Genomic DNA, 18,794 nt, shown 5'->3' with positions numbered 1-18,794 from the left:
GTCCGAGAAAGGGAGCCTGAGCCTACGTCGTCCCAGTTTTCTTATCCGTTGAACTTTTGCCGTGAAACGTCTGTTATCCATTCGCGATACAGGCTGCTTCAAGATATGAGATATAGACGGGAGGCGGAAGGATCATTTACGCCAGGAGCAGCGAGTAAGGTTAAACGTTTCCGCGTGACCAAAAATTAGCAGACATCGTCATACAGTCAGTCCCGTAAGTATTCGTACTCTCTATATCTGTTCAAGAAATTTATTCAAATTGAACGTCAAGTTTGATGTTTTCAAATAAATTTCTATTCTAAATATGTACATGTATAAAGCCTGTTTGTGTACATATCCATGATGGAACGTTTATTTGAAAACGTCGAATCTATCATTTAATTTAGGCAAACTACTTGAATAGAGTGTACGAATACTTATGGGAATGTGGAATTCTATTCTTAAAATGACCCCAAACATTTGAATTTCTAGTCTATTTTGTCCCCGATGAAACTCTCGATGTTATTTTTAATGTAAATGTATTCACGGAAGAAGAAAAAATCAGACGTGGAAGTGATTATGCTCCGTATTGGGTCAGACATATTCTACCCTAAAATAAATATTTGTTCTGACAACGAGAGAGTGGCGAACAAAAATTCTTTCAAACAAACACATGATTATCCAAATTTCGCCTCCTATTTACCATCGCCATTTGCTCCATATCTACTCGCAATAATTTCAGAGTATCTCAATTTCCCTGAAGCGAACGAACCTCCAGCGTAAACACGCGATATAGTCCGCGCTATTATTATCGTTATTGTTACTTACGTTGTAAAGGAAGAGATTAGTCTCGTATCCCGTCTTCTTCTCGGAATTGCCTCCCCCCATCTCGCCGTCTCCGCCGGCGCCGCCGCCATCGCCTGGAAAACGAGAACAAAAAGATGAATGGTTTTTCATTCATGAAATTTTCATAGGGAATTCTCGGTCGCGATGTTTATTCAACGACGGTTCGACGACGTCCGACTGTTCGAGCAGCGAACGCGGTACCGCGCCGGATTACCATTGGCGAGACCGTCGAGTGCTTTCAAGTTTGTTTCTATTGATTTTAATATCTCCCTAATAGAGCGGCGAAGTTTTAATAGAAACACGGTGACGGAAATGGGAACGCTTTAGTCGGAAAGTTTTAATAAGCGTCGAGAGAAGGAGAAGCGCGTTGATAGATTTCAATTTGTTCGTAAATCGAGAATAGGGTCCTCTATTCCCTACCCCTTTTTTGTTCGAACTGAACTCGAATCTCATTCGGGTTCGAATTCGTTCGATTCGTCTCGGTCTTTCGTTAGCCTCGACAGTATGGTTGTTGAAGAAATAGTTCCAAATTTTAATTAAATTATATTTAATACACTGTGCTCGTGTAAAATTACGTAATTAATGAAATTATTCGAGTCAAATCTGGAATATAAAATACTTTTCTTTTGACTCGAATGATTATCGAAAGCAGCCAAGAAAGATACCCTTCCGACGGAAAATTCATCGGCATCTTATTAAGTTGCTAGTAGTTCGAGTCAATATTTGAGCCAACCTTCCAACGAAATTCTAACGTTACCGAGGAAAGAACCTTCGACTCCGCTTAAAAAGTGGAGCTACGAAAACATCTCCCAAGCCGGCTCCGAATCGGCAACTTTCAGTTAATTACTTTACTACTTTTAAGATTCGCTAGCTAGTAGTACGAGTCGATCTTTCAGCCGGCGCTTTACGGGTACCACGCTATTGTCGGCTTAAAAGGTTTATCGATATCGAGAAAGCACTCTACCGTCGCAGAAGGTACGTCTAGACCTACGATTGTCAATCGATTAATCTCGTATCGGTTACTTCAAATTGCCAGTAGACGGAGTCGATTTATCAGCCGTCAATCGTGCCGTTCACTCACGGCCGATGCGAAAAAGAAGTATTTCTTTCCGGAACGACGCGACACGTGCCAATGAAAGCTCAGCCACGGTACTATCTAATTATTTATCACACTAAATTACTATAATTCTTGTTCTACTACAACGCTCATCATAAAAAGTTCAATGGCACTTCCTACAATTTAATTCTTCACTTCAACACAACGTTTATCCTCGTTTTATTTCATACACCCTCGCTCATAAATACGTGGACGTTTACTACTTTCAATGAATAATTACTATGCAACTTTTATTGCTAAATTCTATATTGGATTTGTATTTAACAACATTTAATAATATTAAATGTTTTGACTGCCATATTTAATTTTATAGTGGAACTATGGGATCGTTTAGATAGAAAAGTTCAGAAAGAATATTCAATATATCAAACACATTTATGACGAAATATTACAAAATAAGTGAGATAATATTACTTCGGATCTAACGAAGAAATTAATAGTATCCAAGTTTGGTAAAAGAAATTTTTACGTTATCGAGTTGTCTCTATAGTTTCATCATTGTTAATGTGATGTTAGGAGAAACTATTAATAAAACATATTCGCTAATGCAACATAAACATATCGAAAGATAAATGATATAATTTATATTAATAGATTCGCAACTTTTGTTAGATATTTATTTCTATCGAGCAAGTGTCCACATACTTCTGAGCGGGGGGTGTATACGCGTCTTTCTTCCCTCTATAGACAGAAAAAATGATTCTTTTTTATACTCTAAATATAATTTCGAGTACGAAATGAATTCCATTTAACAGTTACACGTCGAGTCGACGCGAAATCATGAATTAAAACGAAACTCGATTGTCCGTGCGGTGAATTGATACATTGATCGATGGACGGGAAAACGCTGCAGAGCCGAAGGTAGTCTGCAGAGGCGTCCCGACGTGCCTCGACGTCGAATCGACGCCTGCCACTTCCGCGGCCACGTATTTCTGCCCGCAATAACGAGCTACGTGTAAGCACGTTTCAATCCGCCCCGCTCGTCGTGAATTCCGCGAGCGTTCCCCGTCCGACATTTCGGTGGACGTCTTCTTTCGCGACCTCGTTGGCGCCGCGACGCTTCGCGAGACTTGGCAGAAGAGACCCGCTGAACCGTGGCGAAATAAGAACGAATCCTGCGTCTTCCACGCTCGACTTCCCACGCGAACCGAGGCTATTTAACCTAATTGTTTTCGGGTGCAACGAATTCGAGATTTATAATCGAAGATCTTACTCAAATTTTCTTATCGACTTATGTGGTTATTGCCACATATTGCGAGATTCCAGTGCCAAGGTTAGGTGCAATTTGTAGTACCTAATTTCAAGATAATTGTATAGTTGTAGGAGTTAATTTATTAATGTTTCCATCGTCGTACTTTTAGAACATTGTAGACGCTTGTAACGCGTGTAATATTCGTTTATGAATTCCGTTGCTTATATACAATTATAAATTAGAGCATTTCCAGTAAAAGCTATCGTCTTCGATAGATACCGTAACGAACGACGATCGCGTCTCGCAAAGGGACAAAGAAACAAATCAGAGAAGTTAATATTGACTGGCCTACTTTTTTAAATTGCTCGACTCAACCCGATTTGTTGCTTCGGGGACACTTGTTTCGAATATCGAACTTCTCCTAATTGCTGTACGCTTTTCCATCTCGAGATCCCCTTAAGAATCTCATTATCATAGCGACGAGAAAAACGCCGAGAAGCCTTCCCTCCGATCCAACCAGAGAAACGTTAATGTAAATAACGGACAAGGTCGGTCCAAGACAAAAGCACATCTTCGAACGATCTATTTTTAAATAATAAATTTCCTAACGCGATCGCGTTAATTTTATTTCGAGTTCCTACGTACCTAATCCACCACCAAGAAACCCCAAGCGTTTGCTTTAGCAGCGATAATTCAAGACTGTTACGTCCGATTATAATAATTATCGACGTATTCGACCACAAATTCACCGAACGGTCCGGTCTAACGAGCCTGCTCGGAATTTATGCGAGGGTGGGTCGCCTCGAGTCGAGCGTTACCTGGATACGTCCAACGGTTGTAAAATTATAGGGCAATTTCCCGTGTTCGTCGCGATGCACGAATTCTTAGGCGTACGCGTCAACACGAGATTAATTCTGTTCAAAGGAAACGCCAGCGAAATCCAAGGTGGCATGTTTGGGGATGGTCTGTTTATCAAGTTTGCTCGACGCAAAATGAAGATACACAGGGCTGACCCGTTAATATCCTGACGACGAAACAGCGACGACCAATAATTAGCCATAATGGCTGAGTCTCGTTAACGCGGGAGTCGCGGTGTCGCGGTGCCTCTGTTTAACCTGTACCCGTATTTAGACGGTTTCCAGCCGACAAACTGCATCGAGTTACACGGCTCCCTAATTATTTTAATCGTGTTTGCTCCTTCCATTATGCACTCACAGGTACCCCCTGCGGCGGGACTCTAACCGACGTTGAAAGCGACTGACGTTCACGGTCACCGTTCTTTGGTCACGGTGACAATCAGACCGTGGGCAGTTACTATCAGAGCGTGACGGTGAACGGGAGAGAGCGTGGCGGTGAGCGGGAAAGAGCGTGACGGAGAGCAGAAGAGAGCGTGACGGAGAGCAGGAGAGAGCGTGACGGTGAGGAGGAGAGTACGTGACGGTGAGGAGGAGAGAGCGTGGCGATAACTATCAGAGCGTGGCGGTGAGCGGGAAAGAGCGTGACGGAGAGCAGGAGAGAGCGTGACGGTGAGGAGGAGAGAGCGTGACGGTGAGGAGGAGAGTACGTGACGGTGAGCAGGAGAGAGCGTGGCGATAACTATCAGAGCGTGACGGTGAGCAGGAGAGAGAGAGTGACAGTGAGGAGGAGAAAACGTGGCGGTGACTATCAGAACGTGACGGCGAGCAGGAGAGAGCGTGGCGATAACTATTGGACCGTTACAGCGATCAGGAGAGAGCGTGACGGTGATCAGCGAAAGATCACGATCCTCTGGTCCACCGTCACACTCCAGTGATTGCCATCGCGCACTGCCACTCACCGCCACGCTCCAGTAAAACATGGATTCTGTTATCCAAACTGTAGTTTCCTTTCATATCGTAATATTTATTTTCGACTAAATATTTGCTCGAATTCGGTTAAAATTCCTAACAAATCGAGACGTTTATATATGTTAGAGCAATCGTAGATCGCTATTCATCGTGTCAAATATTGAACCCAGCCTGACATTGCCTATCGCTGCAGGTTACGTAATCGTGAGCGACGCAATTACTTTAAGCAGCAAGGATATAGGTAGCGAGTAAACACTCGGATACCAGGGTTTCGCGGACGAGTTACCCTAACCGGCTGAACTTTGCGAAGACGGGCTTCAAACACGATTAATTTAGGAGCACGTCTTCGTCAAACTCTTAATTGATTTTGGCCGGTGACGTCGCTGACGAAAATTCGGGACACGGCGTTGCACGACGTTGCAAACCTCGCGCAACTTGCACTCCCCCCTTACCTGGTGTCTGCGTCGAATTTACCACGTTTAATCGATAGTTGCTCGTTTGTTTAACGATGTATCAATTACTGCAGATCAGCAGTCGTGAACTACCTTATCGATTATTTTTATTTTTAATACGGGACTTTAAATTGAAATTATTTCATTGTAAATATCGCTCAAGTCAAATGATATTAGATACTGCGCTTTTGGCGTTGTTCTGAATTTATTAAAGATTTCAAAACTGCAGAGGTTGCTTCAGGTATTTTCTTTCGAATGAAAACAAATTTTGTTTTATCGAAAGGAATTATTCGAGTAATTATAAAAAGATTGAGCTGTCAGGGACACTTGTAAGTCGCACTCGCATGTACACCGCAAATTATCGTGTACTCCCTGCCATTTAAATTGACCTTTCCAGCGTAAATTACAAATCCCTTGAATTTAAATCTGCCCGTAACCACGTATCATTAAAAACTCCCCCAGCACTTGACTCAACGTTTTCACGTGAACGTTGGAACACTTAATTTCCACTGTACATTAAAACGTATTAGGCATTTCGATAACTATAGAAGCAAACCGGATATTCATCTACAATTGTAAAATAAACAAAGGATAGATAAATGTAAAATAAGTAATTAAAAGAAACTCTTCGATGTATGGACTGCTTTAAATATTCGCTTCCCCTGGACATTATTGATTCTATTGTACGTTAAATATCAAACAATATCGGAAAATTCAATGTTTATAGAAAGCGAACAGGGTATTTTATTTGGAATTTTAAGATGAATGGAGCGCTTTCGAACCTACAACAGCGAATAGAAGAAAAACCACACGGCCGAAAGCTCTTTTATCAAAACCAGTCCCTTGCGATTGAACTTGGAGCGTTCACAGGCGACCAGTAAGCCAACATAATGGATGTTTCACGCTGACGGGATTCGAGGATTCGACTGAAGTGGAGCATCGGACAAGACGACAACCGCGACCGATTCTTCGGAAGATTCGAGCCAGATAGGAACATAGATCGAGCAATTGGAACACGAAACACGGACGATAAAGGGGCACGGACCGATGGGTAAGGGGCAAAAAGGGTGGAATTCGGGAGAATCGAACTCTTGAGGACATTTGCCAAGTGCTGGGGGAACGGTGGCCCAATATTCCGGGAGACTTCGCCACCCGAATTAACGACACTGCGACTTCCCGTCGGGTACGATGCACTGCGTTGCGAAAATCTAAATTTTTTTGGCAGACTACGAAAACCATTGCGGCACAGTTTCCCGAGCTTGTTCGCGACTAATGAACTGTGGTCTCGGATGAATTTTTGGAACGCACGGGAACCGAAGGGAAGAAATAATCCTATTCTTAAGCTTCGTTTGAAAAGCTCAAAAAGGGATGAAAATCTTCGAGTATGTACAACAAAATTTGTTATTAGATCGTGGTTGAAGAAGGCACGACTAATATTCAAAGTTTTTCCTGTAATTAAATAAATATAAATTATTCGAGACTGTTCGAATGGCTTCTTTGAAAAGTTTGAAATGTTTCTCTGTAACACAGATTCTCAGGGATATTAATACGTTGGTAATTGTTATATCTACTGTTACCATACTCTCGGTAATTTCAGAGAAAAGTGGCTCAATTTGAGCGTCAAGTTGTGACCGATATGCGATCTCACAATGGACGATGGAATTAATTGCCAGCTCCGCTTTCATCGGCGAGAAGAGTCTGCTGGGGCTGGCTCGTAATTATTTGCGTATTAAAATAATGAAAGTTTCGCGAGAATAAATGCCATACTAGGTAAACTTCGAAGTGAGCTAATTAAAATATCATCGTGTTTATTCAAATTCGCGTATATATGTATATAACAAATTGTTAATTCAAACGCATTAATTGGACACTAAATAATTGTAAGGATCCGAAGAATAATTTTACTTCTTGAAAAAGATTCAGATACAAAACCTTCGATTGCAATCGTAAAGAATTAGAAGCCGAAGGGTATCAGGGCCTCGATAAAAATCATATTAAAAGACGTGCGATAGGAGATAATAAATTTTCAGCACTGTCTCCAACAACTTTCAAAGAAAACAGCTCGTAATGCTTGGCGTGTACTAATACAAAGGACGGTATCGCTCTTAAAAACGTCCCTTCAGAGGAACAAAATGCGGATGAAAATTACGGGACGGCGATCCATAAAAATACCTGGCGAGCGGGGATGTAAAGCAGATCAACGCGCACGTGTACGTGCACGGAGCGTGTATTTGCGCGCGCGCACACGTCAGAAACGCGGAGAAGCTTAAAAGCAATGGTAACAATGCCGGGCGTGTCCCGGTTGGTCTGTGTCCCAATTTCGCCGCTCGCTGGAACGACGATAAATCGCGACCAGGACTCGAAGCGGCGTCGCGACGATATTATTCGACGTTCGACTTTATTACGACGGGAGTCAGGTGGCGATTATTGGCATTTCGGCTGACTTACGCCACTCTGTGCGTATCACCTACGGGCGACGTCGCGACGCCCGATCTAACGCCAATCTACCAATGAGAATTCTTCGAGTTTCGAGGATTACAGATAAATACTTGTGTAGGGGTAACGACTTCAATAACAGATCGTAAAATGTTCGAGTAGAACTAAATATTTCAGTAAAGCTAAATATTGAGCAGAGGCAATGACTTTAATATCCGACTTGTAAAATATTCGAGTAGAACTAAATACTCGAGTAGAGCTAAATATTTCAATAACATTAGCGAGTAATCAAATATACGACTAAGGCCAAACATTTAAACAACAATATCTGAGTAAATATTCTAACAGAGCTAAGCTTTCGAATAGAGCCAAATACCTGAATAATACCTGCGTAGTCGAATAATAAAATACAACCAAACAATCATAGTTGATTGGAGCCAAATGACAGTGACATTTCGTTAGTGATCCAGCAGAATTTTGATTCGTTCAGCAGAAAAAGATCGTACTTCGGTGGTAAAATAGAAAAATGAATCAAAGATGATTCTTGATGAATTAAGCGATTTCACGCGAGGCCGTGAGATGGCTTGCTGTGTGCAGAGGCGTGGCAAGCACGAGACACTGAGAAACGTCGTCACGTCGTGGAGCATCCTTACAATGGAAACTACTTAACCCTCCGCTTGCCCTTGTCCTAATCTCGTTTAAACGCGCGCGAGGCCTGGGTACATGCACGTTTTCGCCGCGGATCGACCGACCACTCGACCGAATGGGGATCTGGTTGAATCAACAAAGTGCTGGGACTCCGTTGCACCTGCTAAAAGGCCAAGATTTCGTCGAACCACGATCCGGGAATCTCCGTTGTACGCATCAGCCAGGGAATTTCGAAATTACCTCTATACATTCATTCCTATATGTATAATTAAACAACTTTGTTTTAGCCTACATTTATTTTTATACGTAACAAAAGCCACTCCTTTTACTCTACATTTTAATATATAATAAAAAGAAGTTCTTTTGTTCTACGTTTAATTTTATATGTAACAAAAGGGCACTTTTTTAATCCAATTTCAAACGTGCTCCTTTTATCCCATATTTAATTCTACATGAATCATATAGAATGATATTCCTGTCTCAAATTATTACATTTTTACATGGTCAATTATTATTAGGTTGTCCGAAAAGTTTCTTTCGCTTTACTAGTAAGTAATACATGCATAATATTTTATGTTTTATGTTACATTACTGAATTCTGGACGATTCATTTTGCTCCATTACTGTTACAACATGAATATATATGAAATTAGATTGTCTATATAAACACGATCACATAAAATAATTGAGTGCAACTCGCGAAAGAAACTTTCGGGACAACCTAATGTATTATTAATTTCGCCCTTTTTAATACCAGAGGCTCTGGTTTTATTGTTACGCGAATAAAGTCATCTCCCGGAGGCAGATGACAGTAATATTATAAAGCGACGATGCATTTCGTTGCGCAATATATGGAAGGGGTCGAATCGCCCCGAGGTATCCGAGCGAGAGAGCTCGTCCTTGCTTGAGAATTCTGCAAGGTCCGCGATATCCTTTTAACGGGGATCGATCAGCCACTCGAGCGGCAGCAAATTCGATTGGATCAACAAAGTGCTGGTTCTCCGCAACCCCCAAACGAGCTGGTTTTATTGCATCCACCGAGGTCGACTAATAGACAACGGGGCAAAAACAACATACCGGAAACAAACCCCTCGCAATTTCCTTGGACGACTACGTTTATCCCGTTTCTGGTTCCCTTTCGGTCCCCTCTCCCAAATAATTGTCAACCATTTCGTTCTCGACGTCGGTAGCCAGGAGAGTTGTCGTCTCGAAAGACTTTTCAGCCTCTGTAGGCGTCAACCCCTTGGTATCTTCATTAAAATCTTGCGATGCTTTTTATCGCAAGTTGTTACGAGTATTTAGAAATATGATTTATGTACATACGTACCCTTCGATTTAATTTCGACATCTAAATAAAAAATACCTCGTTTACGTTCACATCCACCGATTTCTAACCACGGTCCATTCGAAGCACGAAGCGATCTTCGTGATCTCGAGCGACTCTCGAGTGCCGTCTGAGAAGCTCAACGTGACGCTTCGAAGACAAACAAATTAATTCGAGCGGAGGTGGACTTCGTTGATGAATGAACGAGTCAGCCACCGCGGGAGATACTCGTGCCCCCGCTGTTTCTAATTTCGTTAACGCGTTCAAACGACGACGAATGGCCCGACGTTGACGCGCCGTGCCAACGAAATTAATCTTTGGTTCTGCTGGAGAGAGACGGGGCTCGATTATAGGTCGATTCGTGATTTTATTTGAACTCTGCGTGTCATTCGAACGCGAACAGATGGACAGACGTCGATTTGTTGACCGAAGTCAAACAGTTCTAGAGCTTCTTAATCTTCGAAGGGAGCCTCGACGAGGATAGTTTGATAAATCTCTTCGAATGAGTAAACAGGAAATAAACTCGTAACTGTGGGGAGCACAAAACTATGGATCATTCGGATCGAGCAACGTGTCCTAGTGTATTCTAAATACTTATGATACGCTAATTAAACCCAACGTGTATTATTACAGAAATGAGTACGACCAAAAAAATAAGAAACGAATATTTAAGATTGAAAAAGAAAAAGAAAAATTGTTCCATCGAGGAGTATCAAATAAATATCATTGCTTTATGAAGTATTTATAGATTGTTTATCCGAGAAGAATCGCAATGACAAACAAGGTTTGCAGAAGAGTAGAAAAATCGCTGGTCGTGTACTTCGCACTCTGATCTTGGGAACCCAATTGCGTAGATTTAAACTTTTCTCCATTTAGTGGGAGGTAGTAAAGAACAGAGTGAATCTAGCCTGTTCACCCAGATCTTTGTTTATTCACGCCACGAGCCCGGACGAAGCCCGCGAAATGTTATTACCACGAACGAACCGTCTATTCGCGTGTAGGAAGGCTTAGTTGAATCAACAGAGCGATAATTCCTGATTGTACACGACCGCGGGGCAGTTTCGTCGATAGTGTAATCTCTTTTTGCGTTATGAAAGACCGCAACATCTGCGCGAGTTCGAGCATCTTATAGGATCATCGGAAAAACCATTCGCGAAAAATGCGTTCAGCTATTCGAGTCTCGCGGAAGCTGAAGCGACCAACTATACTTATTATAAATTTCTCCATTTATTAATCCAACATCTTTGAAGATGACAACAACTTCTCGCTCTTTAACGAACCCAGCAGAGACGAACTTTTAATTAATTTCGAGGGGAAGAAGTTTTAATAAACCTAAAGACGTGAAATTTTTAGAGGGTGATAAAAATTCTCCGTGTAAGCGAGAACAGGGCAATTGACTGTTAAAGAACGAGTAGAAACTGTATTATAAACTTTTTTCCGTTGGTGGTTTCGCTCTCGAGAAAATTCATTTGAAAATTCATGGTACTAGCATGTCTGACCATGGCTCACTAATTCTACTTTGGGTTTCTATATTGGTATTTGTGTACGTCAGTGTCTGTAGTGTCTGGCTTAAATAGTTGTAAATAATAAAAAAGCAGTACGTCGGACGAAGAATATACAACATGGAATCACCATCATCAGTCTATAGAAATTTCACCGTAAGTAGAAACATCGAGCAATAGTCAGACGCGCCAGCCAAGTCGCATTCAATCAACTTTCTCGAAAATGAAGCATCGTACCAAAAATTTGTATTCCTAATTTTCGCTGTGCTTTTACACAAAGAATTAGTCTTCTCCCGTTTCAGCTCCGAATTTCTCGCGCACCCTTCGATTTGCTTTTTAAAGGAAGTAATCGTAGCAACCCAAGAGAATCTTAAATAATGAAGCTATCTACAGTCCTCCTGTCCACAGAAGCACATTCTTCCCAACTCGAGGTTGATTTTGCCTTCCCTTAACGATACCAAATATTTCGTATCCTTTGTTCAACCAATTCCGTGTACTTTATTCGGCACAGTTCCCTTCCTTTATCAAGCCTCCCACAGTATTCTTTCTCGTCGCGACAAGCTCGGCCATTAATTAAATCCTCCTCCTCCTCCTCGACCCTCTCCAGTGACCATAAATTATACGAATAACAGATACGAATCCCGTGTTTCGAGGAGGTAAAAGGAGAACGAGGCCGAAAGCCGGGAGGGCAGCCTCTGGTTTCAACGAGGACCACTTGATCCTGCCACGCGACGTCTATTTACTTGCGAAACCCACCAACCACTTTCCTTTACGGAAACTCCTACGGTTTAATAATCCCGTTCACCATTCAACCCCTTGCTCGACTCCGTTTTATTTTACGCGTGCCTGAATCGCTCTCTGCTGGGGGCAATCGTCTGGAACGCTCGACGAGTGGAAATGATCGAGAGGTTGGTACTGGGACACTCCGCTCCGATATTTTATATTTATTTGGTCATTGATCCCCGGAACTCTCCTTTTAGAATCAATAAATTTAATTAAATACGTTCATTTATTATTCCAGATCTGTTCGAAGCGAAGATATCTCCTAAAACGAATGCCCGTTCTGCTCGTAGCACTGGATTGATCATAGTATCGGTATTATTGAGTTTATTCCCATAAAAAAAATATTTCTTCTAACTTAATTATATGCTTAACGAACGATGAAAACTTTGCTTGTGTGGCACGCTTTTTTTAAATTATTGTTTCCGATGGTTGACTCTCAACGCTCAACACGCAAGTGATTACAAAATGTTACCTTATCCAAGTGACAAAGGTCCGCGAGATCAACCTGGAGCGTTAAATACTGTCGGATCAGCGCCGTTTCTGCGCCCCGCGTCGCATAAATTCGCAAGGGAAACAAACTCTTCCTGCTGGCTGTTTTTCCATTCGCAATTTCTACGATATACCGCGTTCCGGGTAGATCGAATGTAAATTTCGGCGGGTGCCGCGGAATCTGCTCGTTTTCGCCGTCTCCGCTCGTAAATTCCGCCGCGGACACCGCGCGATATTCGGCGTTCCAGTTTTCGATTGTAGGCCAACGAAATATGTTGATCCTGCGGAACTGTTCGAGCGTGCTCGCGATCTGCGTATCGGGTATGAATATTCCGTCGCCGGTTTTTCCCTGTTTTCCCATCGCGTGGTGGTTTTCTTTCTTTTTTTTTTTTTTTTCGTAATACGTGACGCGAAAGTAGAAACCCATTTGTGAACGTTTGCACCCGACGAAACGTTTCCATTCGCAGGTCGCACGGTTGATCTTTTCATTTGTATCGAGCAACGAGGGTAAAACAGAGTTTGGAGCTCGGCGTGAACCGACTGGAAGATTCAATGAAATCGCTTCGAGCAGGAATCGTACGTGAGACGTTTGAAAAAATAACGTTCGAGCGAGAGATTCGAGGAACTTGATACCGCTTCCATCGTTTCCGTAGACAATCGCATTTGTATATTGTGTAGACGAGATAGCTCCGGAGATATTTCCCTGTTTTCGAGTGTTCCTTGAGAAGTTTACTCTGGATATATATTCCGTCCATACGATGATTCCGTGGAGACGCAATGTGTGTGTGTGAGTTTGTATGTACCTTGAAATGTATATCCAACATTCGGTGGATTTGAATTTCGAGGGAGCGTTTCTTCAGAACTGAGGCACTGATCTATATATTCCCCGTTCCCTCTTGTCCTTGTTTCTTCTTTCGCCATATATTTGAATATATTTTCCGCGTCTCCGATTCTATCAGTTCTCTCTAGAATTTAATTCTCTTCTTCGCCATCCAAATCTACAATTTTTCCACGGGGTGCTCTTCTTGTCCCGGTAGCCAATTTTAGATATAATTATACCCAATTTTACTTTTTATTTTTCTGTCACTTCGAGTCTAAATTTTACTCTAACACGCGCGAAGTACAATGGCGTCTATTTCAATTTAGTTTTCTTTTCAATTTGTAGACGCATAGTTCTGACGCTATATTCACGTGAAATTCGGATAGAATGAAAATTTATGGTAATCGAATCCTGGTCGTTTTAGTGGAAAGCAACGATGCTGTGCACTCTACCACTGAGATTTTCATTTGAACGAACGCTGGAAGGCTACAATTCCGAAGATCGGATTTTCCAGCAGCCTGGACGTCGCGTCGACGCGTTCGAGCGTGGCTCCTTGGAAATTCAAGCTTCACTCGCTCGTAATTGCTGATTATTTAAATCTCATCGAGCCTCGAGACGACTTGTCGTACGACATTGGGTTCCTCGAGGTTCGATCCTAACGCATTTAAAAACGATTTCTGGAATTACTCATTTTTACTATTTCATCGATATTATTAACTTTCCTTCAACAATGTTATTTATTGCGAAAAACTAAGAGAGATTTGTTGAAAGAGTTTTCCTGTATCTTCGAAAGTTACTAAGATTAAAGCGTGGAATTTCGGCGGGTGGTTTCACCCTTTCAACTCGAGTCGGTTGTATAGTCCCTGGACATCGTTAAACAGTCTCTGTTTATACTACTAGACGTTGCTTTTCATCGTTCAAAGCGCAATTCTTTCTCGGCGAGATACACTATTAGGGTGTCGCGAAAATAATAAAAGGAACTCGTAAGATGGCACTTTCCACTTGACCTTGTTTCCTCGAGTTACAGTCGGTTTAGTTTTATGGACAACGTGATACTGTCGAAGCTTTTCACGAGTTAAAAGCTCTATGCACCGGAGCTCTGCAATGAAAATTTCAGAAAACGTCCAAGTTTCGAGAGGCGAGAGCGGAAAGATTTTTTAAAAATCTTCAACGTTTAAAGAATTATATAACTCAAAGACAGAAGCCCATCTAATGAATAAATCAAAATTGAAGAATAAAGTTTTGCCGTGCAGAGCTTCCTACTCGAGAAAATTCATCCGAAAATTGTGTGGCGAGCGCGCTAGGTTAAAATGTCTGACCAGCACTTGCCACTTCTACTTGTATATGTAAACGTGACCCGTGGTGTAGTATTATCTGTTTTAATTACTTCTAACAAGTTAGCAAACAGCACGTTGAACGAGGACCTGATAATATGATACTATCGCCGGTGTTTATAAACTCTAACGCAAGTAGAAATATCAAGCAATGGTCAGACACGCCACTACGCGAATTATCAGGGTTCGAGTTTCACAAAAATAAAGCTTCGCGTGAAAAAAAAATGTCGATGTATTGTACTTATAGACGAGGAATCATCCTGTCACAGTTCGATAATCAAATTTTGACGTACGCTATAATAAGACCCCCCCAAAATATATAAATATCATTATTCTACATTTTCCTAAGGAGATAATCATAATAATTCCACGGGAATGCAGTGCAACGGACGTAACTGAAAGATTATGGTAAAAATCAAGCGAAATAATAAATGAAGATGCTAAACGAACCTAACGCGTAACGTGCGCCAACATATTATATGTATAATTTCGTCCCAGGTGACAGAACGCGAGGACACTCGTGGCATTCTAAACGTGGCATGCAGCCCATTACGTTGCCATTCACGTTTACACAGGAACCTGGAATTTACGGGTGCACGCTCGCGCAAACAACTGGATATTTTCCTGCACGTATTTATACGTGCGCAAACCTTATACCAGTTTCCACGCACGTAATATGTTAATGCGAATTTAGATGAAGCGGATCGCGTTCAGCCTGGCTGCCAGAACAAGTGACCCGATATACTTTTTCGGGACGCGACGAAACGAGAATACGTAAGACATTTACCGTCAGAAAAATTTACGCCTTTCTTACCGAAACATGTCGTAGGCTACGTGCCACGAGAACCTTTGTGAATCTTTTATTTCTGGACTCTTCTTCCGAAACGTATGGACGGATATTGCATGGGACGACTGAGTATAGATCGATTCCTTGTCTAAAAGGGAGTCGAAAATGCAGAACAAAGATTTTTGATAGGAGCTTTCGTTTGGGGGATAGTCGAGTGTGAACATTTTTGGGGCACGCTCTCGGCGCGTCTGACCAGTGCTTGCTACTTCTACTTAATCCGCTGTTTGTGAATATCGATGGAGATATGGTACTATACGTCCACTATTTTCCAATAATCAGATACGTATGCGAGAAGCAATTCAATTGCAGCGGTGCCCCGAAAATTTGCACAATCGATTCCGTCGAAAACGAGGCCTCCCAGAAAGAATTTCATATCACATTTTCGATTCACTTTTCCATAGAGAAACGTAAATAATTATTGTCCTTTCTCGAATAAATAAAATATCTGTCTGCAAAAGTGTTTGCCGCGGTGCCTTTTGAATTCACTAAAGCTTCTTTCGAAGGCTATCCCTCGCAATTGCGAGGATTCTCGACAAAGGACTTTTATCGTCGGAGGAAAGAAGATCACAGCCAATTCGAGAATCGAGAGGAATTAGGGCAGCTCCGCGAGATAAGAAAGGGAAGATCCCCGGTCGAATTTGGAAGTTTTCGCGTCCTCGAGCTCCGTCGAACGAGAGACCATCGCTTTTTAAGAGTCCGCTGACTTCCTAGATGCCGGGGATAGAAGTTGGCCACAATTCCTCGACCAAAGACCGAAATCACTGTCCCAGTTTTCGCTGAGCCACGATGGAAAGCCAATTTCTGGGAAGTTCGTGCGATCTTCCGCGCCGAGTCGCCAGGCGTTTCGAAACCCGTGACGCGAATCAGAAAACCGGTCGCGGCGAAAATTCATGTTTTTCCGGGTGGCCCCGATAACGTTTGATTAACGTCGGCCGGGCATCGGGCTCGTGTATCGTGCATACGCGCGCGCGGACTGGACGCTAGGACGTTTCTGAAAATGAAATTGCTGTCCTACATTCGAGGCTAATCCTCAAGAATCACCGTGGACACAGCGTTCATCCCTTTATGCGACATCGAACGAAATCCTCCGTGCGCTGGTTGAATACGTTATTACGAACAGAACGACATGACGCGTATTGTATTTTTCATAGGACCGTTGCAACGTTAACAGAAGTACCTCGCAATGGACGAGGGCGCAGGCGGGAGAGTATCGCAGGATTAATAGAGGTACAATCGTAATTTTCGTAGCACTGTCACGGAACCAAGGTATTTTAGAATTTTATTGGTACTGAAAGAGTATTTAATCGCGCTTTCGACGTAAAAAATGAAATATATTTTACTATACCCGATAGTATTCAGCTACTTTTGAATCAAGAAAGTACATTTTTCAGGGCTTTTAAGTAAATTTCCTCCACTTAAATTCAATGGAATCATGACCAGCCCAGGAGCTCTTTTCTCACCCGTATATGTTAGCGCTTTCCACCCTGAGAAAAAAGTACTCTCTTCACCCCGGGCAGCGAAACTCCTAACATCACAAAGGAAACGCTTCTCGGCCGTTCGCTACACGAGCACTCCGAGGCCCCGCGAATAAGACGTCCATCTCTTCACCTGCAGAGGTGCTTGAAAATTTCCGAAATGACTCCGAACTTTGATGGAATTGCCTCACCCGATGCACCACAAAAGACGCATTAACCTCGGCGCCCCTTGATGCATCAAAGGAGCAACCCCCCGCCACCCTGGCAGCCATCTACCGCGAACAATCGCCAACTTCCGAATGCCCCAACAAGCTGACGGGGTCGTAAATCGAGTCTCGAAATCTCGCGATATCAGCCCAGCGAGCCTCGGTTAGAGGAACAAGGGTTATCGTCGCCGCGGAAACACCCCTATTCGCAAAATTTCAACGGCTTCAAGACCGCGCGGAAAATTGCCTAGCTAGCTTCGCTGTGCTGGGAGAGGTTAATGTAGTCGAGGGCGCGGGCGGAAGAGTATCGGCTGAGGATCAATTTTTAGTTCGACCCTCGACAGTTTCGTTCTATCGCCTTGCAACGTACCAGTTCCCAAAATCGATCTCTGCTTGATCGGAACTATGTCTGATTACTATAAAGTTCTATATGCGTGCATCCGTATCTATAGAGCTCTCGGACGAAAATTCTATCAACCTCGAAGAATGGAAGCTGTAGAATTCAATCACAACTGTATCGAGCCTGCAGCGTTCGACGAACCACGAGAAATTTATGCATTCGACGGGGTTTTCACTGTAGAATTGAATAAGAAACCTATTAACTTCACAGATGTAGAATTCACCGCCTCTATTTCCAAAGTTTCGCCAGCTATGAACGCGTAGAAAATTGTCTAGCCAGCTTCGCGGTGTATGAAGAGGTTAATGTATGCCAGGGTCCAAAAGGGGGAACTTAACAGGGACCCAATTTCAGTTTTACCTTTCGATGGTACATTATATTGCCACGTTACACTGCCCTGCGTTGTTTCAGTTTTTTGGTTTAAACTTTTCCATCACCGAAAAATCGATATTTAAAATGCCAATGGCGATTAATTCAAGATTCCGCCTGTAGTTATAACGGTCTTCGTACAAAGCTAACTCCTTCCTCGAAATTTCACCGACTTCAACAACGCATGGAGAATTGCTCAGCCAGGGTTGCTCGGCTTTACGGTGGCAGAGTTTTAAGGGAGGGCCCCGATTTAATTTCGATCCCCCTCTCGATGTTTCGTCGCGGAAACCGGAACTTCGAATCGGAATCAACGCCAGGCCACGGGGAACCTGCCCGTCGAACTTTGGCCTTTGATTGTCGCTCTTCAGCATTCGAAGCAGTGTTTCACGTTCTGCTGATCAAAGGTAACTCGGCAGCTCGTCCCGCGCGCTGGTTTCGCGATACGTGACCTCTTCGCGAGGGTTTCGCGATCACGAGAACAGAAGGCCTGCATAGGCTTTTGTTGGCGAGGAGAAAGGAGGCGATTGCAACTCTAGAAAAGGAGCTACGAGAACGCGAAGAATGATCTCCTGGGATGCTGTCATCTTGCGAATTGTGTGATAAAAATAGAAGACAGGCAGATTTACCGAGAGAGGGATGACACGCTTCAAGGGTGTGAATAATGTCAGGGTGGAGCTGTAGCGTGGATTTGACAATTTTATCTGATCTCGAATGGTAACGATTGTGTTGAGAAATATGTGTTCGTTGCTTTT

At 42.7% G+C, this 18,794-nt stretch overlaps 1 protein-coding gene across 11 annotated transcripts in view; it reads right to left on the bottom strand.

The window, feature by feature from the left end:
• LOC128893881 (solute carrier family 12 member 4) overlaps positions 1–18,794 on the bottom strand; it is a 139,799-nt gene that overhangs the window by 14,399 nt on the left and 106,606 nt on the right. For all 11 annotated transcript variants that reach the window (XM_054155181.1, XM_054155182.1, XM_054155184.1 and 8 more), the window contains one exon: positions 808–899. In XM_054155181.1, the coding sequence (XP_054011156.1) occupies positions 808–899 (92 nt within the window). The remainder of the gene's footprint in view (positions 1–807; positions 900–18,794) is intronic.

The sequence above is a fragment of the Hylaeus anthracinus genome, unplaced genomic scaffold (genome assembly GCF_026225885.1).
Source record: "Hylaeus anthracinus isolate JK02 unplaced genomic scaffold, UHH_iyHylAnth1.0_haploid 3, whole genome shotgun sequence".
Classification (NCBI taxonomy): Eukaryota; Metazoa; Arthropoda; class Insecta; order Hymenoptera; family Colletidae; genus Hylaeus; species Hylaeus anthracinus.
The sequence above is the reverse complement of the archived record's forward strand: the minus strand, read 5'-3'. Positions and strand labels throughout refer to the sequence as shown.